The sequence below is a fragment of the Arachis duranensis genome, chromosome 7 (genome assembly GCF_000817695.3).
Source record: "Arachis duranensis cultivar V14167 chromosome 7, aradu.V14167.gnm2.J7QH, whole genome shotgun sequence".
Lineage (NCBI taxonomy): Eukaryota > Viridiplantae > Streptophyta > Magnoliopsida > Fabales > Fabaceae > Arachis > Arachis duranensis.
The window spans coordinates 14,974,450-15,000,695 of NC_029778.3; the positions used below are offsets into that span (position 1 = coordinate 14,974,450).

Here is a 26,246-nt window from a genome sequence, read left to right on the forward strand (position 1 = left end):
TTTTTATTGAATTTAAAAAATAAAATAAATACTGAATAATAATATAAAATTAATGAGCATAATGAATCGCTAAATCAATCTTTTTGTAAATTAACGAGGATTGAACTAACGATACTTGCTTAATTAAAATTTGGGACACAAATTTAGTAGTTATTGAACAAATATCATTATCTTTACCACAGGATATTTTTCGCGTCGGCATGCAAGTGGCCCCAAGATTATTTTGACGTCTTCATATTTGAGTAGCTCCCTAAAAATTAATTATTTCACTAACATAAAAATCTCTCTTACAATTTAATGTTATTCTCATATTAATGATAGAGCAACAAATTGGCAAGAGTGCGTGCCAAGCAAGGAAGAAAAGAATAAGAGTGGTCAAAATTAGAAGCAAGCCGCCGTAAAGGAATCTAAGACCTATAAATAAATGTGCTAGGCTTTTATTCATTGGCACGATTCAGCTAATCACCAATCATGGCTTTGGAAGAACCCCTTCAGCTTCACTTTGTCATGTTTCCATTAATGGCGCAAGGCCACATGATCCCTATGATGGACATTGCAAAGCTATTGTTGCAGCACAAGAACGTTACCATCACAGTTGTGACAACACCAAGCAATGCATCACGCTTCACATCAACCTTTGCCCGTTACCATATGAGAGTGCTTCAACTTCCATTCCCATCCAAACAAGCTGGTTTGCCAGAAGGCCTGGAGAACATGGACATGCTACCTTCCACTTCCATGACCATGAAATTTTTGAACGCAACAAAGTTTTTCCGCGAACCCGTGGAGAAGCTTCTAGAAGATCTAACACCGCCACCAAGCTGCATCGTCTCTGATATGAACTTATCATACACTAGGCACATCTCTAGCAAGTTCAACGTTCCCAGGATCTCTTTCGGTGGCGTAAACAACTTCTTCCTCTTGTGTCAACACTGTCTCCATGTCTACAATGTTAGCGAGAGGGAGCGGGAAACCGCTGAATCGGACTACTTTGTTTTGCCCGGTGTCCCTGACAGACTCCAATTTACCAAGGCGCAGATTCTGTTCAACCTGGACGAAAGCTGGAAAGAGTATAACGACGAAATGATGGCGGCGGAGGCGGTTACTTACGGCGTAATCATGAATTCCTTTCAAGAGTTGGAGCCTGCGTATGCGAAGGAATACAGCAAGATTAGAAACAACAAAGTCTGGTGTATTGGCCCTGTTTCACTAAGCAACAAGGATCAAGTGGATAAGGCGCAAAGAGGTATGGTTAGTTTTTCACGGAAACCTCTGGTAATCAAAGAAAATTAATAAAAAATAATTATAATTTATTTTATTTAGTATTTATGAATTGTTATGATAATTAATTAATACCAAATAATTTTTTTTTGTTTTTTTGTCTCTATAGTATTATTGGTTTAAAAGGAATGGGATTTAGCCAATTTTTTTTTTTAAATTAACTTGTTTATTTTAAATTTTTAATTCTAGACTCTAAATTATATATCTAACAGGAAAAAGTGTTTCGATGGACGAGTGGCATCATTTGAAGTGGCTTGACTTGCAGAAACCGCAGAGTGTAATCTATGCATGCCTTGGAAGTGTAACCAGTTTGATTCCATTGCAGTTGATAGAGCTTGGTTTAGCCTTGGAAGCCTCGGGAAAACCCTTCATTTGGGTTATAAGGGAAGGAAGACAGTTAGAAGCTTTGGAAAAATGGATGAAGGAAGATGGATTTGAAGAAAGATGTAAAGATCAAGGTGTTGTAATTCGAGGTTGGGCTCCTCAGCTGCTAATATTGTCACACCCTTCCATTGGAGGGTTCATAACACATTGTGGTTGGAACTCTACCTTAGAAGCCGTGTGTGCCGGTGTACCAATGCTTACGTGGCCGCAATTTGGAGACCAATTTTTCAATGAAAAATTAATTGTTCAGATATTGAAAGTTGGAGTAAGGGTTGGGGTGGAGTGTCCTGTTGCGTGGGGGAAGGAAGAGGAAATTGGTGTGCTGATAAAGAAGGAAGATGTTCAAAATGCAATAGAGGAGTTAATGGATGAGAGTATTGAAAAGGAAGAAAGAAGAAAAAGGATAAGAGAGCTTGCTGAGATGGCTAAGAAAGCTGTAGAAAAAGGTGGGTCTTCTCACTCAAATGTGACCCACCTTATCCAAGATATTATGCAAAAAACTAAGGGAGATATATGATATCGTTTGTAAGCATATCTTCCTATAAGAGGCAGAGACCTTAATTTCTCTAATGGCTTTTTCAAATTTGTTTAGGAGAGTCAATTTTATATTTTTGTTTCAACAACAGTGTTATATATCTGAGCTTATCATTGCTATTAAGTTTTAGTTTCAGCAGTCAGATCGAATCTCTAATCTCTGATAATAAAAGACTGCATTGTCATAACTGAAAGGGTTTTATAAACTCTTGTATTTTTTAAGAAACCAGCAGAAGAAGACCAAGAAAAATGAAAAAGTGTGAAATAATAGATAAAGAGGCATAAAAGAAGTGTACCCATATATCACCAATGAAACGGATATAATTTATGTTGCCATATATGACTTTGAAAGATTTTAAAAAATAGTGTTCGTACACCAAATATTTCAAATATTTTTTATATTTAATTATTACTAAATAATTATGTATTTAATTTATTTTTTATTTAATAAAATAAAAAGAATTCGTATATAATTGTTAAAAAAATATTAGTGTTAAATTAGTATTTATATAAAGGATGTACATAGTCTACATACAGCGAAATTGTATTATTTTTAAAGTTATAATCGAAATAATAGACAAAATTTAATAAAGTAGAAGAGACTCTCTGACCGGGGAAAATGCATGTAAAGCTGCTACTGAACCTAGAGAGAAAAATGGATTCACATCTCTGTTTGTATGCATATGGTGCCAACTGCCAAGCTACACCTAATGCAGAAAAACAAATGCTAGAGACAGTATATATGCTGTAAAATTACGTGGACATTTTATGCAGTAAACTAATAAAACAAAGAATCCAGTCAATTAAGAAAGGAATTGCACAAATAGAGATGAACACATATGCCAAAATCAATGCATCCAGACATCCGAGTTTTCTTTATTAAAATTAGCAAATTCGAAATTATTGTACTTATATGTTAATATTTTACCTTTTCATAAAATAAAAGTTTAGAAAAGTGAAATGTACATTCTAAATTATTTTTTTACCTTGCTTTTTCTTTGAGGATAAAAACAGCAACATCTACTACAGTTTTTTTAAATATACTTGTTTTATTTATAAAATAATTAATTTTTCAGAGTTATTCGCATTATTTTAAGGAGGTTACTACGATAAAGTTATTATTTTTATCTTTTTGTAAAGACGTTTTTTATTTTGTAGTTGTTATTGATTTAAAAACGTATCACTAAAAGTGTTACTTAAAGAGAAAGTGTTATCCTTAATCGTTAATTTGGTTCTGATACCAATTTTTTAATTTTGACTTTTTTTTTAATTCTTCTTTCGAAATTTCTACTAGCTCTTCATATTTTGTTTCGAATAAATTTACAATTTGTATAGATTCAATTGGTGGTGTTCTATTCAAAGGATTTTGATAAAAATAATTTGCAACTTCATAACCTGGAGTATTAACCATTTTTACAATTTCTCTTGTATTTGTTATATGATTATTTATTACTAGTCCTTGATGTATATTTATAATTCTGATTTCATATTTATAATTTTTAATTTTGTTCTAATTTCTATCATAATTATAATATTCTTTTTTACATGGATAATTATATATAAATACTTTTATCTGTTTGTCTTTATCTTTAATATAATTTCTTAAATTCTCAAGAACTTCTTTTATTTCTACATTTTCTCTTGTTTCTAAATATCTTTCTAATTTTTCAATTTTCTTCTCCATCTTTTCTTTCAACAGCTTTAATTCTTTTAAACCGTAATATGATTTTTCAGGCATTTATAAATTTCCTAAATTTAATTCCAACTTGTTCATAATTATTCTTATTTCTATTTTTTTTTATTATAAGATCATCAATTTCGTTCTAAAGATTATTTAATTCTTTTTTATACTCCTCTATTTTATTTTTTATTTTTTATTTTTTTTACTCTTTTCCTTTTTATTTTATTTTCTGATTTTTCAATCTTTTTATGCTTCATAAATTAGGTAATCTTATTATAATTCCTAAAAATAGTTTTGTTTAACATTATTTATTTTAGAATTTCTGCAAACTCTATCATCGATTCATGACTATTTTCTAGAGATTCTATTAATGTTTCTAGCTCTTCAACTTCGTTTTTTAGCTTGTTATAGATTATTTTTAGAGCTTCAAATGCTCTTTGATTTATTTCAAAAAACTACAAATAATTCAAACGATTCTCTCTTTCAAAGAGCTCTTGTTTCTTATCTTGATAAGTTACATATATTTCTTCCTTATCTATTGTCATAATTTAATATTTAGGATTTCATTTAATTTTTCGACATTTTTTGTTAATTCTTTTATTTCAGAGTATTCTTCTTTAATTTTTAATTTAGATAAACTTAAAGGACTATTGACTTTAGATTCTCTTATTTGGAAATTTGATGAAAACAATCTTCTTGATGGTTCTTTTAATAATATAACTGGGTTTTCAATAGCTTTAAATTTTAGTATTTCTGTTTTTACAATTTTCTGAAATAATTCGTCGACATAAATTCTTTCTCTATTTTTAAATATTATACTATGATGGCTATTTGTTAAAGCATAATATATTGCATATGTAATTGAAAATGGTTCATCATCTTGTTCCATTAAACTTTTTCTATGAAATTTATAAGCTAAACTTATAGATCTTTCAAGATTTTTAGTTGATAAAGGTATAGCATATCCAAGATGGGCATTAAATTTAACATTTATATTTGCCAAATTTTCATGAACAATTCCAATTATTTGATCTATTTGATCATCAGCAATTCTTTTGCCACAGATTGCTAAACTTATTGGTAAATTAATTCCTTTCATATATGTAGATTTGATTAAGACTTGTATGGTAATAATATGAATCCATCCAATTTTAGATCTTTTTTGTTGATCCTTAATTTTTTCAATCTGTTTACTCATTTTTTTTTATCATTTATCAAAGCTATTTCAAGTTCTCCATTAGCAGATTTTATTTTTACAGGAGCTTCAAGTTGAATTTTTTCATAGTATATTATATTTTTCTATTAAAAACTTCTTTTAAAAGACGTTGTTTACTAAAATTTTCATTTGATTTGAGATTTAGTTCTGTTTTTAGAACAACCTATTTTTTATTATCTAATAAAGCAGTTAATTTATAATAATCATATTCTTCCGTTAATTCTAAACTTTCTAAATAATTCATAACTAAGAGACTAGGACAAAGATGTACATTTCTGGAGAAAAACTTCCTTTATTTAGTATATTTTACATAAGGTGTTTTTGTCTCCAGAGGAGAGGTTGTAGATATTAATTCCATAGGAGAGTTCAAAACTATTTTTCTCTAAGAGAATTCTTTGTCAGACTACAGAATTGCCTCGACAGCTTCCTCCTTGCTCTCCTAGCATATGAGTACTCTTAGCCTTCTGCTTTCTATTTTCTGATACCTTCTACAATTGCCTAAACAATCTATTTATAATGGTTGGGTCTGATGGACAATTCCCATCCTTACCCTTCTTATGACGTCATTGCTTACGTCATTGTTTACTATCTTGCACCAACTACATTATTGGTGCTTTATGACCTAAGCGCTTACGTCATTATGCAATAATGTTGAGGGATGCTTCAGATGCACTATCCTCCTCTTTTATCATGTGGATGGATCCTATTTCATTATTGCTTTTTTCAGATATTTCTGAGGCGCATAGCTGGCACCTGTGGTCTTCTCTGTCTTTTATCAAATAGCAGAGATTCCTTCTTATCCCTTCAGGGAGCTTTTCTAAAAGTCCAGATAAATTATAAAATGCTGATTCAAATTTCACCAAGAGTCTCATTTCTCTTTCTTCAATTTCATTTTTTTGGACACAAGCAGTGTATTTCTACTTTTATAATTAATTTTTGTGCGAGATTCTTTCGTTATTTTTTGAGTTCTTTCAAAGACCCTTCCTAATGTGCTGGCTAGTCTTCCTTCATGATTGTAAATTGTTAAATCTTAAACTTGATCAATTGGTTGAAAATTTTCTAAAAAAATAGACATGAATATTACTTGGTATGCTGGAACCAAGCATTCTTCTTCTTTATTAAAAATAGGTTGACTATTTATAAATTTTAGGGATATATCCCTTGGATTTACATTGCCAATCATATTTTTAAATCTCTTTACTGCATCAACGAATCCTGCAGGAAACTCACTAATAATTTTTTGTTCCTTAAAAATTAAAATTGTATCAATTAATCCATACTGGGATAACTGATAAGTATCAGATGGAGAAGCATCTTGAAAAATAATAAGCTTTGTTAGCTATTCTAGAAGTCCAGATAAATTATAGAATGCTGATTCAAATTCCGCCAAGAGTCTCATTTCTCTTTCTTCAATTTCATTTTTTTACTAGACACAAGCAGTGTATTTCTACTTTTATAATTAATTTTTGTGCGAGATTCCTTCGTTATTTTTTGAGTTCTTTCAAAGACCCTTACTAATGTGCTGGCTAGTCTTTCTTCATGATTGTAAATTGTTAAATCTTGAACTTGATCAATTGGTTGAAAATTTCCTGAAAAAATGGACATGAATATTACTTGGTATGTTGGAACCAAGCATTCTTCTTCTTCATTAAAAATAGGTTAACTATTTATAAATTTTAGGGATACATCCCTTAGATTTACATTGTCAATCATATTTTTAAATCTCTTTATTGCATCAACGAATCCTGTAGGAAACTAACTAATAATTTTTAGATCATTAAAAATTAAAATTATATCAATTAATCCATACTGTGATAACTGATAAGTATCAGATGGGGAAGCATCTTGAAAAATAATAAGCTTTGTTAGCTGTTCTTTGGCAATAGGATAATATTTCAAAATTGCCCTTTTTTCTTCGATCAAATTCAGGATTATATTAAAGGTTTCTCTGAGATTTGATCTACAGACCCTTTTCTTTTCCTTGATTTCAGTCCTTGTAAGAATGTTTCTCATTATTCCTGTTTTCTGGGCTTAAATTGGAGCTTTATCTGCTCTCCTTAGGGTTTGCTCTAGGTGAAGAGCTTCATATTCCCTGAAGGATTCCTTTGCCTCTTCCAGCGTTAAAAATCATCCTTTATGAATTATCTTTGATTGATGTGTGAATGGTGCTGCTTTTTTCCAGACATCATATACTCCTTTCATGTGGCCATTATAAATTACATCATATTTTTTATATATCTTGGGTGGATTTTTTAATAATTTCGGTAATTATTTTATTTTTTGAAATTTTTTCTCTTCCTAGTTTACCCACCATGCTTAGCTGGCTAAACTCTGATGGTTTTGCTTATTGTGTTGATTTCAGCCAGCTAAGCATGATGGACAAACTAGGAGGAGAAAAAATTTCAGAAAATAAAATAATTGCTGAAATTATTAAAAAATTCACCCAAGATATATAAAAAAATATTATGTAATTTATAATGGTCCCATAAAAGGAGTATATGATGCCTGGAAAAAAGCAGCACCATTCACACATCAATCAAAGATAATTCATAAAGGAAGATTTTTAACGTTGGAAGAGGCAAAGGAATCCTTCAAGAAATATGAAGCTCTTCACCCAGAGCAAACCCTAAGGAGAGCAGATAAAGCTCCAATTCAAGCCCAAAAAACAGGAATAATGATAAACATTCTTACAAGGACTGAAATCAAGGAAAAGAAAAGGGTCTGTAGATCAAATCTCAAAGAAAACCTTAATATAATCCTAAAGTGGACTGAAAAAAGGACAATTTTGGGATATTATCCTATTGTCAAAGAACAGCTAATAAAGCTGGTTATTTTTCCATATGCTTTTCCATCTGACACTTATCAATTTTTCAGTATGGATTAATTGATACAATTTTAATTTTTAATGATCTAAAAATTATTAGTGAGTTTCCTGCAGGATTCGTTGATGCAGTAAAGAGATTTAAAAATATGATTAACAATATAAATCTAAGGGATATATCCCTAAAATTTACAAATAGTCAACCTATTTTTAATGAAGAAGAAGAATGCTTGGTTCCAGCATACCAAGTAATATTCATGTCCGTTTTTTCAGAAATTTTTTAACCAATTAATCAAATTCAAGATTTAACAATTTACAGTCATGAAGGAAGACTAGCCAGCACATTAGCAAAGGTCTTTGAAAGAACTCAAAAAATAACGAAGGAATCTCGTACAAAAATTAATTATAAAATTAAAGTAGAAATACTCTGCTTGTGTCCAGTAAAAGAAATGAAATTGAAGAAAGAGAAATGAGACTCTTGGTAGAATTTGAATCAGCATTCTACAATTTATCTGAACTTCTAAAAAAGCTCCCTGAAGGGATAAGAAGGAATCTCTGCTATTTGATAAAAGACAGAGAAGACCACAGGTACCAGCTATGCGCCTCGAAAATATCTGAAGAAAGCAATAATGAAATAGGATCCACCCACATGATAAAAGAGGAGGATAGTGTATCTGAAGCATCCCTCAATATTATTGCATAATGATGTAAGCGCTTAGGTCATAAAACACCAATAATGTAGCTGGTGCAAGATAGTAAACAATGACATAAGCAATGACGTCATAAGAAGGGTAAGGATGGAAATTGCCATCAGACCCAACCATTATAAATAGATTGCTCAGGCAATTGTAGAAGGTATCAGAAAACAGAAAGCAGAAGACTAAGAGTACTCATATGCTAGGAGAGCAAGGAGGAAGCTGCCGAGGCGATTCTGTAGTCTGACAAAGAATTCTCTTAGAAAAAAATAGTTTTAAACTTCCATTTGGAGTTAATATCTACAATCTCCCTTCTGGAGATAAAAACACCTTATGTAAAATATACTAAATATAAGAAGTTTTTTTTTAGAAAGGTACATCTTTGTCCTAGTCTCTTAATTATGAATTATTTAGAAAGTTTAGAATTAATGAAAGAATCTGATTATTATAGATTAATTACTTTATTAGATAATGAAAAACAGGCTGTTCTAAAAATAGAACTAAATCTCAAATCAAATGAAAATTTTAATAAACAAAGTCTTTTAAAAGAAGTTTTTAATAGAAAAAATATAATATACTATGAAAAAATTCAACTTGAAACCCCTCTAAAAATAAAATCTGCTAATAGAGAACTTGAAATAGCTTTGATAAATGATGAAGAAATGAGTAAACAGATTGAGAAAATTAAGGATCAATAAAAAAGATCTAAAATTGGATGGATTCATATTAATACCATACAAGTCTTAATCAAATCTACATATATGAAAGGAATTAATTCACCAATAAGTTTAGCAATCTGTGACAAAAGAATTACTGATGACATAATATATCAAATAATTAGAATTGTTCATGAAAATTTGGCAAATGTAAATGTTAAATTTAATGCCATCTTAGATATGTTATACCTTTATCAACTGAAAATATTGGAAGATCTATAAGTTTAGCTTATAAATTTCATAGAAAAAGTTTAATGGAACAAGATGATGAACCATTTTCAATTACATATGCAATAAATTATGCTTTAACAAATAGCCATCATAGTATAATATTTAAAAACAGAGAAAAATTTATGTCGATGAATTATTTTAGAAAATTGTAAAAACAGAAATACCAAAATATAAAGCTATTGAAAATCCAGTTCTATTTTTAAAAGAACCATCAAGAAGATCTTTTTCATCAAATTTCCAAATAAGAGAATCTAAAGTCAATAGTCCTTTAAGTTTATCTAAATTAAAAATTAAAGAAGAAAACTCTGAAATAAAAGAATTAACAAAAAAGGTCAAAAAATTAAATGAAACCCTAAATATTAAAATATGACAATAGATAAGGAAGAAATATATGTAACTTATCAAGATAAGAAACAAGAGCTCTTTGAAAGAGAGAATCGTTTGAATTATTTGCAGTTTTCTGAAATAAATCAAAGAGCATTTGAAGCTCTAAAAATAATCTATAACAAGCTGAAAAAGGAAGTTGAAGAGCTAGAAAAATTAATAGAATCTCTAAAAAATAGTCATGAATCGATGATAGAGTTTGCAGATATTCTAAAATAAATAATGTTAAACAAAACTATTTTTAGGAATTATAATAAGATTACCTAATTTATGAAGCATAAAAATATTGAAAAACTAGAAAATAAAATAAAAAGAAAAAGAGGAAAAAAATTAAAAAATAAAATAGAGGAGTATAAAAAAGAATTAAATAATCTTCAAAACGAAATTGATGATCTTATAATAAAAAAGATAGAAATAAGAATAATTATGAACAAGTTGGAATTAAATTTAGAAAATTTATAAATGTCTAGAAAATCATATTACGATTTAAAAAAATTAAAACTGTTGAAAGAAAAGATGGAGAATGAAATTGAAAAATTAGAAAGATATTTAGAAACAAGAGAAAGTGTAGAAATAAAAGAAGTTCTTGAGAATTTAAGAAATTATATTAAAGAAAAAGATAAACAGATAAAAGATTTCATATATAATAATTCATGTAAAGAAGAATATTATAATTATGATAGAAATTAGAACAGAATTAAAAATTATAAATATGAAATCAGAATTATAAATATACATCAACGACTAGTAATAAATAATCATATAACAAATACAAGAGAAATTGTAGAAATTATTAATACTCCAGATTATGAAGTTGCAAATTATTTTTATCAAAATCCTTTGAATAGAGCACCACCAATTGAATCTATACAAATTATAAATTTATTCGAAGCAAAATATGAAGAACTAGTAGAAATTTCGAAAGAGTAATTAAAAAAAAGTCGAAATTAAAAAATCGGTATCAGAGCCAAGTTAACGATTAAGGGTAACACTTTCTCTTTAAGCAACATTTCTAGTAATACGTTTTTAAATCAATAACAACCACAAAATAAAAAACATCTTTACAAAAAGATAAAAATAACAACTTTATCGTAGTAGCCTCCTTTAAGAAAACGTGATATTTATTATGCACTAAGTGTACTTTACAAAAGGTCAAGTAAACATGCTCAAAAGCTAAGGTGTTTAAGGTCAAAAGAGTTTTGATAAACACAAATGTGCATTGAAAATTATAAACATGATTGATTGGCTCTAGTGCAAGTGGGAGATTATTGAGATAATAGTATGCCCAAGATCCAATCTATCATGATTGGCTCTCATGTAAGTGGGAGATTGTTGGGAATAAGTAGTATGACCATAATCTAATCAATCATGTGTCAAATAATTTGTTATTGCTATTATATTAAAATATTAATATAATAAGATCCTTGATTAAATTTAGAGATTTATCATTATGATAGTGATCATAATATTGAGAGATAAATCTTTTATAATTTAATCTAAATTATTTTTGGTCATAGGATTATTAAAAAAGACATTAATAATCCAGAAAGATCAATATATATATAATGGTTTTCATTGGATGAAGATTAATAGATCTCATTTATTAAATTATATATATAGATGGTGCATATAGAGATATAACCATTGAACTGACTCACTTTGAGAATTTCTAATGGTTATAATTACCGTATATTTGTCAATAGGATATTCTCAAGATGAACATAGTAATAGAGTTTCCTTTGACTTGCGACTGTCACAGTAATTAACAATGTATTTATTATACTTTGATTCCGGACACCTAATACCCTAGGGTACTAGTTGAATGGATATTGGGTATGATTTAGATACTTGTAGAATTAATGATTAGTCAATAAGGAATCCATCAACTCTCAGTAAAGAGTTTGAACTCTATGATTATAGTGACTGAGATGAATAAAATCTTGGCAAAGGAGATTGAATGAATGAAGAAATGAGTTTCTTAGGTCATTCACAATTCATTATAATAATGGTAACAAGTTAGAGTTTGACAATTAAACCATACTCTAAGGGTTAACCAATAGCTGGAAAGATGGAAGGAATTATACTTTGTTCTTCTAAGGTTCTTAGTAAAAATATATTACTTCATACTATCGGGTCGTTGAGGAGTGTTGCTAGACGCCAACCTTGATTAGTAAATTTAGTATGACTAATTTACTACCCGCTTAGTATTGAACCTATGGGGTCACACACTAACGAGTGTTCTAATCTTTGCCTCAGATTATTTAATTATTATTTTGGTTTGATCAAATAAATAATTATATTAATTCAGATGGAATATTATTATATTTTTTGCTAACACCAAAAATATAATAATAGTATGATAATTGAGAATATTAAATGAGATTTGAGAATAATTAGTTATTCTATTTCTAAATTTGGATGAGATCCTAACTGATTCTATTTTCAAATTGAGTTATGATATGATTCATAAAATTTGAAGGATTCAGATTTAGAATTTCAAGATATGATTTAAATTTGAATTGAGAATCAAATTTAACATCAGTAACAAATCTCATAATATATATATGTACGTCAAGAGTACAGGAAAGTCACAAGAGAGAATAACAAGAGTTTTATTCCTTTACCTCTACGCACACAAATGTATGTGAACCTAATTCTTGGAGAAGAATTTTATGGCGTGCAAAGAGTTGTAAGATGTTTCTCAATTTAGATCAGATGTCCATTGGTCAAGGAGTTGACAGCAAAGGTTGATCTCGGTGTGGATACGCATAGCGCCTTCATACCATCGAAGGAGAAAAAAGATTTTTACTAGCGTACTCAGGTATTTAGATCTGATCTATATATTCTTTATTATTGGAATAAAGTTTAAGCACAAAAATAGATCTTTAAGATTACCTTCTTTTCTTCCGCTGCGTGTTATGAACACATGGTAATCCTTCGTATTCTTTGTTTTCTTCTCTTTTTCACCCCAACTGCAATTAATTACCACCATGTATTATTATCGCATCTCGTTTTGTTTATCATTTTAACCCATAACTATCCATTGTGTTAAATTTTGAATTAAAGATTTGCTAAAATAATTTTTTTCTTATTTGATTTGAATATCTAGATGTATAACTATTATAGAGATATTTATTTTTCATACTTGCTTATTAAGTCATATTTTATTATTTTAAAAAGAAATTTAAGATATCAATTATTTAAAATTTTTGTTCAAATGATCAAAATTTGTCAATATTTATAAAAAATAATATCAAATATATTATATTTTTTTAAAAGAGTAATATTATATGGACACTACTATTTTAATTACTATCAATATATACAATTAACTTATAAAAAAGTTGATATTGTTGAGTAACTTTATTACTCTCAATACTGCTTGTAATAATTCTTAATTTGTTTTGCATTTAATATATTAACTTCTATTTCTCTAAATAATAAAATTTTTATTCGATTTTAAAAAAAGAATAGCAACTACTGTATTGTTAGTTTTTTTCTAATATTTTAAGAAATTATATTTTTAAATTATAAATTTGAGATAAAAATAAAAAATAATAAATTGTTAATAAGTAAAAAAAATTATAAGTTATTTAATTTTTTAATGTACAGAATAATTAAATTTAAACTAATTAGGTATAATACTATATTATTACATTGTTATTAAATTTAACAAGATAAAAATGTATAAATATTTGTAATTTTTTTTATTTTCTCAATTTTATTTAATTTAAAGTAAATATAAAAATTTATATTTAAATCATACTTTTTTGACATAAATTTAATGGCTAAAGAAACTTTTATTTTTTTTAGTTTTATATTCAACATGTTAAATTATCGTTAGTTTTGTTATTCATTCAGAATTTTTAATTTTTTTTTCATAATTTTTTTCTTATTATTCTCTGTACATATATCTATCATTATTGGCTTGTTCTCTCTTCGTTTTTCTTTTTCTTCTTCTTCTCCTTCTACCTCTCTTCCTCGATCATAATTAATATAACTCTTATATGATTCATCTACACTCTTATAAATGTAATTAAGAAATAAATTTAAATAAATAAATTAAATATTTTATTTACCAATCTATAACAATATATCTCTATAACGTAACAACACACACACATACTGAAGTTTGATTTTGAGAAAAGGATAAATAAGTTTCTAACTTTTTGTCCCTCTAACCATTTAAAAATACTTTTAAATTTCTGACCTCTTTAAAAGTCGGACATATGCATCTTTCTATTCATATGGATTTGTCAGACCCAACAAAAAGTTTAACGTGGACGCCACTATGCAGATATGGCTGTTACGGTGTCCTACGTGGAGGGAGAGTTTTTAAAATGAGATAAATTAGTCCGCCTTCTTCAAAACGATGTTGTTTGATTAGTAGCCTTTGGCACAAATTTTCTTCCCTCAACTTATGTAAAACACGGTAAATTAATTATGAGTTAAGGGAATTAGCAAATTAAAAATTATAATTTAGAGAAGTAAAAATATTTAAAATATGAATTAAAATAATAAATTTAAAGGTTTTGGCCCAAAATTGAGCCAACGGACTAAATCAATTTGACCGGACCTGTATTGGGTCCAAGGCCCAAATATAAAAGCCAAATCAGCTCCTTCTTCCCTTACATTCAGCCAAACACACTGGGAAGAGAGTTGAAGGCACAAATCCTAACCTCCATTTTCAACCAAATTTTAATCTTTCATATCTTTCAATCCGTAACTCCGATTGACAAGCCATCTGCAGCCACGTGTTCCTCTAGAAATTATATTCAAACCATTCTAAACAAAGTGGTAAGAGATTCTGAATTTCGTGCCTAATTCTCTCCTCTTTTTAATTCTGCAATTTTGATTTTGAATATTGAGACATTTTATAATTTTGATAATTTATGGGTGCTCTAGTACGAGTTAGCATTGAGTTTTGTCCATGTAATCAGTGGATAAGATAAGAAACCACTAATCCCTTGTGAATTATTAAATTAGTGAATCCTAGTATTGATTATGAAGAAATTGAATGATATTAGATTGAGTTCATGTGAATTGGAGTTGAATTGGTGGATTTGGGTGCTTGAATTTGAGCCTTGGAAGATGGAAACTCATTACTATGTATTTAGAGGTTTAGAAAGTTGAAAAGATGAGAGATTTTAAGGTGTTTTGGTCTTGGGGAGAAATCGACCAATGTATAGTTTTTGTTTCTCATAATTAATATATAATGTTGCGTGAAAACTTAGGCTAGTTGCCATAAGACAGGCTTTAATATTTTGAACTGAACAGGATATGTGTTGGAATAATTGTGAAATTTGTTAAATGTGTATATATGTGTTGTATGATTGAGTTTGATGATGATTGTTGATAACGTGTTATGTGATGATGAGTATTTGTAAGATTTGGGCCGGAGGCTGTAACCTGTAAGTCCAGATAAGTATGATGAGTTGAGTTTGGTGTGGTTTGTGTTTGGATTGGAGATAATTGAGTTGTGATGATAATTGAGGATGATTATTGAGTTTTGGTAATGTTTAATGTATGATAATATGAATATTATTGAGAAATAAGGATAAGAGTGATTTATGTAAGAGGCATGGTACATTAGATATTGGATAATTGATAAGTGATTGAATAATGTATGGGAAAAAACTTGACCAAGGCATGGTACATTCAAGTTCTCTCTTATTTCATCAATTCACATTCACGAACTTTCTATCATTATCTCTTACCTCCCTTACTATCTATCATCTTACGGCATAATAATCTTTTTTATCCATCTTCTCTTGCATTTTTCTCATTTCATTTAAATATACCGTAAAATCTAATATAATTTGTCTGAAAAAAGTTAAGTAATTTTTTTATCTTATAATTATTTTATATTTTGAGATTCAATTTTTGTATTTTTATTTTTATTCAAAGTTTATTTTTGTTTTATTTTAGTTTCATTAATAAAAAAAAGTATTAACATTAGTTTTAATATTTAACCTTTAGGATAAATAATAGGATGGGACTCTTTTTATAAATTAGATGATTAAAAAATTATTTATTATAAAAAAAGTTAAGTCTATTTTTTTACTATAGAAATATGTATAATTCACTCTTGAATTTAATCAAAATAAATATATGTTTATATAATTTTTTAAATTTTACATCAATTATTAAAATTATGATATAATAAATGTGTTCCAATAAAAAATAAAAATAATTTCATAACTATTTTTTTGTTGGAACGAAATATGACTCAATAACTATAAAGTCTAATCTAAACAACTATAGATAAGTAATAAAAAACGGACATAAAATTTAACTTTTTTGTTATTTGGTACAAAAATAAATATAATAAAATAAATCACTGTTTTCATATATAATGACATAAAATTTAACATTATCTTTCTCTAGAGCCATCTATTTTTTTAGTTTTTATCCTTATTTTTATACTTTATTTTAATTTTATTAAACCAAAAGGTACTAATGTCATTTAACTTTAATTTTTAATTTTTATCATAAATGAAAATATGTGATTTTGTATGCATTAGATAATTAAAAATACTCATAATAAAAAAGTTAAATTTTCTCATTTGTTACGTTTATAGGAGTGTAGTTGATTTACATCAGAGTTATGATATTTTTTTTTGAATTTTATTTTTAAATTAGTTTTTACTTTTGAGTGTAATAATTATGAACTAATATATGATGGTAACTAACTGCGATTGAATAGAAGATAGAAAGAAAATAAAAAAATGGAGGAAGAAAGAGATAACAAGTTAACATAAGAGTGGTGGTGAAGCATATGTAGATAGATAATGATAAGAAAAAAGAATAATAAAACCAAAAATTAAAAATTTTAAAAGAATAATAAAACTAAAGATAATTTAAAATGTTCAATATAAATTATAAGAAATAAATTTTTTTTAGCTATTAAAATTATGCAAGAGAAAGAGTGATTTAAATATAAATTTTTATAAATTTATAATTGAAAAATAAATAAATTTACAAATATTTATAAATTTATATCTTCATTGTTACACATAGTAACAACGTAATGATTTTAGTATTATATCTAAATTAATTTAAATTCAATTATTCTATATATTAAAAAATTAAATAACTTATAATTTTTTTATTTTTTATTTTATTATTTTATACAAAACTTTTGAATGCGTGATATTTTAATTTTTTTTAAAATGATAAAATATGACTTAACAAGTAAGTATAAAAAATAAGTATTTATATAATAGTTATACATTTAGCTATCTAAATCAAATAAGAAAATAATTCTTTTAACACAATGAATTTGTATGAATCAAAGTGATAAACAAAAATGAGAACTCTGATAGTGGTATAGTGGTAATTGATTGCGATTGGCATTCAGTGTTTTGAATATGAATATAAATTTTTAAATTTATTCCAAATTAAATAGGATTGAAAAAATAAATAAATTTAATATATAAATAACGAATTTGAAAATAATATTAGTAAATCTTTATCTTAAATCTGTCAAACATAGTAATAACATAAATTTTTTTATTTTTTTATTTAAATTTATTTATTTTATACTTTTACATATACTAAATAAATTAAAATTTTATTTTTTATAATTTATTTTTTAATTATTGATATTAAATTTATAATTTTAAAAATAAAAATATAAAGATATTTTTTTAATTTAATAAAAAAGCGGTTGAACAGACACTGTTTATTGAACCGCTAATAATTCATAATTTTAAAAATTTAATTGAATTAATTGGTTCAACTGGATTAAATAAAAATCAAAATTTTAAGCAAAAAACTATCTGGAATACATTCGGTAAAAAAACCGATTTAATTGACGGTTAACTAGTGAACCGTTTGAACCGGGCATTTTCTTTTATGATTTCCGATTTTTCAATTAAAAAAGAAAAAGAAAACCGCCCCACTGTGTCTCCCAAACGAAACCCTAGCCTTTAAAATTCGCCAAGTCTGTCCAGAGAGTGAACTAAGACAAACCCTAATCCTAAATTCACTTTTTCCCTCCTGAATTTCGGAGTTTCCATGGCGAAGCAGAAGCAAGTCGCTCCTGAAGACTCTGACGACGAACCGCAGGTTCCCAGGCCTCAGCCCGAACAAGAAGATAGCAGCGAGGAAGAAGAAGCAGCAACTTCATCTGACGAGGACGAAGACACAGACCAAGGCGAAGATGAACCCAGGAAGCCTCAACCGCAAAAGGTTTCCAAACCCTCGTCATATTCTTCTAAACCCTCTCCAAAGTTGAAGTCTCAACCTTCGGCTTCCGGGTCAAAGCGCGCAGCTGAAAACAGTATCGACGACTCGAAGCAACCAAAACGTGGGAAGAAGGCACAGGAGGATAACGCCGTCGGCTCCGTTGAAGAGGATCCGCAGAAATCCAAATCCCTCTTTCAGAGGGTTTTCAGCGAGGAAGATGAGATAGGTATCTTGAAAGGCCTGTCTGAGTTCATCGCGAAAACAGGGAAGGAACCCTATAAATGCGCTGATGAATTTTACGATTTTATGAAGGGATCGAATTTGATTCGGGCAAATGTATCATGCATGCAACTGAAGGAGAAGATCCGCCGGCTGAAGAAGAAGTTTGAGAACATCCTACTAAAAGAGAAGAACGGCAAGGGGACAACCTTAAAGCCGCACGAGTTGGAAGCACTTCAGTTGGGAAAGAATGTTTGGGGCCACGATGGCCGTGGCGGTGAAGCAGTGCTCAACGAAACTGCGAAAAAGGATACAGTTAATAATGAGAAGGCTGCGAAGAAGGCGCTAGTGCCCCATTCAAAAGGAAAAGCTGAAGCAAAGTCCAAACTAAATTCTGAACCTTTGGATTCAAATGAAGGTAGAAGGATGAGTGAATTTTCTGTGACTAGTTTAGCTTTGACTTCAATGTTGAGGTACGATGGGACTTTTGGTAAGCCTTTCGGTGAAGATTATATTAGAAAGGGAATAGAGTTACTTGGAGTCTCAAAGAGGGAAGACATCGAGGCTAGGTGGAGAAAGTTCAAAGACGCTGAAAATAAATTGTATGTGGAGATAGCTGAATTCTACGCCGAACAGGCTAAGTTGATATATCAAGCAAATAGCTCGTCGTCCTCCTAGGTATATATCTTGGTTGCTTTTTTGTTTTTTTGGATTCTGGCATTTTGATTTTATTTTGACATGTTTAGGTTCATGGCATTTTAGTATTGTATGATATATATTTATCTCCATTGATTCAAGAATTTTATGTTTGGGAGTTGGAGGAAAGGGAAGCAAAATGGAGGTTTTAGTTCACTTGTTCACCAAAATCCAACTCACAAAAAAATTAATTTGACAGTCTTTCAATTTTGATTTTCCTGCAGCTTAGTTTCAGTTTTTCTAAGTTTTAATGTTATTGTTAGTTTGGCTTGTTCTTATTCTGTCATAGTAAGATTATGAGTGATTTTAGCACAAGTCTGTATATCGCTATAACTTTTTAAGTTTCAAGTATTTGGTGTACTTCTATGGCAGATGATTAACTTCAAGAAGAAACATAACTCACCTATGAGAATTATAGAACAAAACAATAAAAGGGAATACTATGCTAAGTCAAACTATTGTCTGTGAGTTATGTTTTTCTTGAAGTTAAAAGCAAATAATTTTTAATAATCCTATTGGCTGAAAATAATTAAATGGATGGATTATTTTTTATCCGAAGAATATTTGTTTCACCCTTTCTACTTTCTATGTTATTTTTCAGATAGCGAAGGATGATACATTATCTAAAACAGGACGAAGTGTATCGAGCATTTGTGGAATATGCAATTGTATGAATTTAGTATAGTTTCATATTTAAACTAGTTGGTTGCTGGGCTATATGTCTCCTGATCTTGTTATATATGCCACTTTTTATTTTGTTCGATAGTAATTTGGAAATTTTGATGATTTTTGAATGTCTTAACCGTTAAAAACATGGTTGTTTGACGGTGTACATTTTTTTTTCTATTATGTAGGACAGTACTGGATATATGTTTTTGTGATTTCTAAGATTTTTCTTAATGATTCATTAATCAAGGAACAGAGGGTCGAGGATTTCTTTAAACAAAATGCGAAAAAGTTCATTTTATTGCATATTGTATGGGTAGAAAATTGCTTAATTGGCTTTGGCAGGAGAATATTGGTGCTTTTGTTTGATTTTGTTTGATGTTGTGTAGGTTTTTTTTTCTTTCCTAATGATACGGAGTGTGTTTTGGTAAAAACGATCCAGAGAGTGTTTTGGTAATTATTGATGCCGAATATGGATCTCCTAAGACAGCTGGATAAACCTCCAAGCATGTTGCTTGTAATACCTCCAGTATCTTTGTGCATGGATGTGTTTCGCAATGCAACTCAAAGTGTCTAAGATAAATTTGTCAGAAGAAAACTTTGTTATAAGTTAGCATTAGAAAGAGTTAATTAGAAAGAGTTAAAGCATCAGAAGCACATTATCAAGATACAAGCTCAACAGCTAAAGCAATAATAATGTCAAACATAAATGCAATATAGAAAATCAGTAAGAAACAAAACAATAATAATGTCAAACATAGATGCAATATAGAAAATCAGTAAGAAACAAAAGAAGAAAGAAATAAGAAACAAAAGAAGAAAGAAAAAAGAAGCAGCAACAAAAGTTAAATACCACCAACAAATAATCATTATAAATCCTGAAATCAACAACTATTTCAACAAAAATTAAGAAATATCATACTTAAAAATTAAAAAATGGCAACAGCAGCATAACAAATTTATTTTAATCAACAATTTCAACAACACAAAATCAATGATTTGATTAATTTCAGATTCAAAAATCACAAATTAGAGTATCAGACACTGAAACAGACTCAACAGTGATGACACTAAATTAAACAGACCATTAGCAAGGAAGAAGAAGAAGAGTATTAGCAATATTATTTGAACAAAAAATTCAGAAATTAAAAGTAAGAAGAAGAACCGAGCATTCAGAAACTAAACAAAGCCATCAGTAACCAGAGAAAAATTAAAAGAACCATCAGAGTAACAAAACTTCAAACATTCATAGCAAACTTCAAACCATCAGAGTAACAGATCCAGAACCAAACTTTCAGAGTAACAAAATTTCAAACATTCACAGCAATTAGAAAACAGAGTAACAAAACATTCAGAACCAAACTTCAAGGACCATCAAAACTTCAACAAATTGAAGAAGACTTGAACCAAGACCAAAACAGACTTGAACAAAAATTGAAGCAGAGTTGAACAAAAATTGAAGCAGACTTGAAGAAAAATCAGAAATGGAGCAAAAATTGAAGAAGACGACCAAAGTGAAAATGAAGAAGAGAAGCCACTAACCTGGGTCCGTGCCGAGAAGCCAGTGAAGATGAAGAGCCGAAGAGGAGCTGGGTTAGACGACGACGCTGAGGAACTGAGTTAGGCGGAGGGCAACGTGGCTAGGGTTTCTTTCATTCAGAGTTCTCCAGAACATGGATGAATGAATGATTGGGGGAAGAGGGGGGTTGGGTCACGAGGGATCACTGGATCGATGGATCCATTTCTTTTTTTTTTTACAAGTTTAAAAACGGTGTCGTTTTATCCGAACCGATCGGTTACCGATTTGGCCCAATCGACCGGTTTTTGGCCGATTCGCCGGTTTTCCAACGATTTTCTTTGGAACGGTTATAAAGGTAGGAACGGACCGCTTGCACTGCTGGTTCCCGGTTGAACCGGTTCGACTGGCCGGTCCGGTTCGGTTTTCAGAACCTTGCTTAAACCTCTAATTCCGGATTTTCATTTTGTTCAAGAGAATTAGAGGCTTATCTGAGAAATTTAATTCTAGTTATTGACACGACAAAATAAAGTGGGACACGGAAAAAAATCCAAAAAAAAGTTAAAGTTACAGAATGCTCTGATATAAAGTGAACTAGTGAAATTACTAAGAACTTTAATAGCATTAAGATTTAAATCACTTTCAGTCTAAGATTTAAAAATAGCGTAATCAATAACATCACTACTATTTCTTTTATAATAATTACGGACTAAGCTAGTTAAGTTTTCTAGTGTCTTAATTTGAAGACTTTATTGAATTGAGTATTTGAAATTTTGAATACAAAAATATACTCTCCTTGTCAAGGGAATTTTTTTATTTAAATTAAATAAATATAATATTTAACAAAATGTATAATAGATAGATAATTTATAATTTTAAATATGTGCATCCATAATGTAGTAAAAAAAATCTTTAAAAACGTAAAGAAGTCTAAATATGACGGTATGTCTAAAATGAGCTTAACAATTATGTGTTTATTGAATGAGCCACATTTATATAGTTCATTAGATTTTATTAGATGAAAATCAAAGACTAATATAAAGAAGAGTATTGATGGACTTTAATACATATAGAATATCCTAATACATAAATAAATACTTTAAATGACAATACTTTAATACATAATACTTTAAACGGTAATAGAATCTTTTATTCTTAAATAATTAAATATAAAATATATAAATATAAAAGTATGAATATTCTTTATTCAATAAAATTAATTATTATGCAAGAAATTTTTATGATATTAAAAAATCATATTAAAATAAAATTTTAAACTGTAATATAAAAATATAAAATAATTAAAATTTTATTTTATATTATTTGACAAATAATTAGATTATTATATTTAAATTAGGACAAAACACCTCAATAAACCAAATGCACATGAATATTATTTGAATGTCCCAAGCCAGAAAATGCAACGTCAAAGTCCCAAAACATATTTCTATATAAATCGAATGGAAAAGTATAGGGAACCAAGTGTCTAACTAACCAAAAAGTGAACAACTCAATTAATTGTAATTATTAATAATTAATTTTAAATTTTTTAAATTCAAAATTTAAAACTGATTAAATAAACCTTTTATTCTGTTTTTTAAAAAAAATAAAAAATATAAAAAAGGTTAATATTTTCATGTATTATATATAATATTTTAAATAAATTATATTTTCAAAATATTTTGATAAAAAATTATTTTATATAATAATATCTTTAATAAAATTAGTTAATTAATAAATTTTGAATACAATAATCTAATTATTTGTCAAGTAATATAAAATAAAATTTTAATTATTTTATATTTTTATGTTACACTTTAAAATATTATTTTAATATAATTTTTTAATATTATAAAAATTTTTTGTATAATAATTAATTTTAATAAATAAAAAATACTCATATATTTTGTATTTATATATTTTATATTTAATTATTTATGAATAAAAGATTTTGTTATCATTTAAATTATTGTGTATTAAAGTATTGCTATTTAAAGCATTTATTTATATACTAAGATATTCTATATTTATTAGAGTCCATCAATGCTCTTCTTTTATATTAGCGTTTGATTTTTATCTAATAAAATCTAATGGTCTATATAAAGATGGCTCATTCAATAAACACATAATTGTTGAGCTCATTTTAGACATACCTTAAATATGACATCTAACAATGTGATTTTGAAAGTTTTCATGCAAACAAAATTTTCAAAAGACTCATTGCATGTAGAGCTCCAAGTGAATCAAACTAACTCATGAGCTAGCTCGAGCTCTATTCAATAATAGCTCGATTAGTGAGTTCGTGGGTTCGTGAGCCAAACTTAAACTTAAAATTGAATTCATAAATTAAATAAACATTTGAATTTTGATAAACTCAACTCATTAACTCAACTCATTAACTCGTGAGCTAGTTCGATTATATATAATATTATATATTAAATTATTAATACACATATTTTATATATATTTAATCTATATTTTAATATTATATATACACATATAAAATAATAATATATACTCAGATATAGTAGTAGAATAATCATAATAAGTCATCTTAAAGAGGTGCCATTATCCATTATTCTTTATATTATATACTCAGATAAAATAGAAATTAAAAAAAATTCGAAATGACATAACTTGAAAAGTTGCACATAAATCAGGTACGAGATATCGATCTAAATCTAACGAATTAATGTCATTATATTCAATATATGTATTATTATAACGATTTAACTATAATATTAGGTAATCATATTATTGTACTAGTAAGATTAATTAAATGTTTGATTTTAAAAAATAACTATTTAAATTTTTTAAATTAAAAAATTAACAATTTTATTCCAATTTTACTCCAATAGTTAAATGTATTGGTATGTATAAAACTTTTTGATACATCGATATAAATGTTGGTTTGTTTTTTATTTTTTCATTTTATCCAATTTTATTCAAATAATTTAAAATTTTAAAATTATAAAATATTTAATTTAAAATTTAAATTATTATAATTTAAGTTGATTTAATTTAGAATAAAATTTTATATCCAAGCAAAACTCTTATCCAAGTATATCCAAGTTGTAGTAACAACTTTTCAAATCACACACTCCTTCTCATTCTCCTCGTATTTCTTCCTTTTCTTCTTCTAAATTTGCACATCCATTCTTCTTTTTCTTTCAAATTTACACACGAAGGTGTTTCTTCTTTTCTTTTTCTTCTTCTCCTCCTCTTTCTTCTCCTCCTCTTAGAGATTATCAATTCAATTCAATTCAGAACATCTGCCTCCATTTAATTCAAAATAAGAGGAGTGCTAGGAGACCAGCAGAATTTGTGATGTTTAGCCATCAATTAGCCATCATCAATATTTTTAATGGTGTGAGATGACATCTAATGGTGTAGGACCTTTTAATGGTTAAGTGCTGGCCAGATTTCAACAAAAATGCTGGCTCCCTAGACTTTTTCTTAAAGTAATTCAATTCAATTTATAATGAACTGAACATGTTATTAAGATGAAACAATTGTATAGTACTAAATGAATGGAACATTATTCATTATGTAAAATTAAATTCAAAATAGCTTTCTGCGAACGTGTTATTAAGGTGAAACAATTGTATAGTACTAAATGAATAGAACATTATCCATTATATAAAATCAAATTCAAAATACCTGTATCTAAAGATTATCAATTCAATTCAATTCCATTCATAATGAACTGAACATGTTATTAAGATGAAACAATTGTATAGTACTAAATGAACGAAACATTATCCATTATATAAAATCAAATTCAAAACAACTTTCTGTCTAATGAACCAAACACGTTATTAAGGTAAAACAATTGTATAGTACTAAATGAACGAAATATTATATATAATTTAGAAATCAATTCAATTCAGAACACCTGCGTCAATTCAATTCAATTCATCAATTGCATTCCATTCAATTCGATTGAAAAAATAATCCATTAGTAAAATATTTGTGTTGTTGATGATGACGATAACGAAAGAGGAAAAGAAGAAAAGGAGGAGGATGACGTATGCGTGAATTTGAAAGAAGAAGAGGATGTATGTATGTATTTAAAAGAAGAATCGCAAGAAGAGAAAGAAGAAGCATCGGAGAGGAGAAAAAGAAAAAGCGCATGTAACAACGCTCTTTCAATGAAAATGATTTTTGTTGGTGTTAAATCTATTTGGATAAAAAAATACTTGAATGTGTAATAATCCTATTTAATTTAATCCAACAAAAATAAGAGTAAAGATCCAATCTGGTCCTTGTCCATTTTCACGAAGGACAAAGCGATTCCTGTCCAAAAAAAAGGGACACTTCGACCCTCGACCTTTTTATTTTGGGACAATACGGTCCCTCTGTTAAAAAATTATTAAATAATAATAAAAATTAGTTTTGTGGAGGGTTTTATTTGTATTTTGTGGAGGTTTTAAACCCCCACACAAATCTTTTTAACAATATAACCAATTACTACCACTACTACCATTATTTTTTTCATCCTCATTATTATCACTCTTACTTCTATTATTTTTATTGTCTAACCATATTTTATCATCATCATTATCTCTTCTACCGTCATCATCACCAATACCAATATTATCAACATTAAAGTTTTCTTCTTTTATTTTTTATTCCATGTTATTTTTTTCCTTTAAAAGGTATTATACTATAATTACTTTTATTTTGTGGCATCATTTTTATCAATGATTTTTCTTCGTTTAACCACCATTGATGAAGGAATTTTTTAAAAACAAAGTTATTAATAGTTTGTGAAGGTTTAAAACCCCATAAAATACAAATAAAACTCCCACAAAATTAATTTTTATTATTATTTAATAAATTTTTTAACAGAGAGACCGTATTGTCCCATAATAAAAAGGTTGAGGGTCGAAGTGTCCTTTTTTTTTGGACAGGGATCGTTTTATTTTTCGTGAAAATGGACGAGTACCGGATTGGGTGTTTACTCCAAAAATAAATATACTCGTTTTTTTGTGACTTTTAAATTATCTCGTTTTA

At 28.0% G+C, this 26,246-nt stretch overlaps 2 protein-coding genes across 2 annotated transcripts; both read left to right on the forward strand.

The window, feature by feature from the left end:
• Positions 1-361: 361 nt before the first annotated feature.
• On the forward strand, positions 362-2,338 carry LOC107457977 (UDP-glycosyltransferase 73C3). The gene is made up of 2 exons (XM_016076180.3): positions 362-1,246; positions 1,494-2,338. Exons 1-2 carry the CDS (start codon positions 472-474, stop codon positions 2,180-2,182), a joined length of 1,464 nt encoding a protein of 487 aa, XP_015931666.1. The 5' UTR covers positions 362-471; the 3' UTR covers positions 2,183-2,338.
• A 15,511-nt stretch (positions 2,339-17,849) lies between these two features.
• Positions 17,850-19,794, forward strand: LOC107457976 (probable transcription factor At1g61730). Its single transcript, XM_016076178.3, has 2 exons — positions 17,850-19,030; positions 19,650-19,794. The coding sequence occupies exon 1, from the start codon at positions 17,963-17,965 to the stop codon at positions 19,028-19,030; it is 1,068 nt and encodes a 355-aa protein (XP_015931664.1). The 5' UTR covers positions 17,850-17,962; the 3' UTR covers positions 19,650-19,794.
• The last annotated feature ends 6,452 nt before the right edge of the window (positions 19,795-26,246 follow it).

Coding starts and splice junctions, on each gene's coding strand:
- LOC107457977 (XM_016076180.3), top strand. CDS start 472: ATGGCTTTGGAAGAACCCCTTCAGCTTCACTTTGTCATGTTTCCATTA. Junction 1,247..1,493: donor AGTGGATAAGGCGCAAAGAG/GTATGGTTAGTT, acceptor TATATCTAACAG/GAAAAAGTGTTTCGATGGAC.
- LOC107457976 (XM_016076178.3), top strand. CDS start 17,963: ATGGCGAAGCAGAAGCAAGTCGCTCCTGAAGACTCTGACGACGAACCG.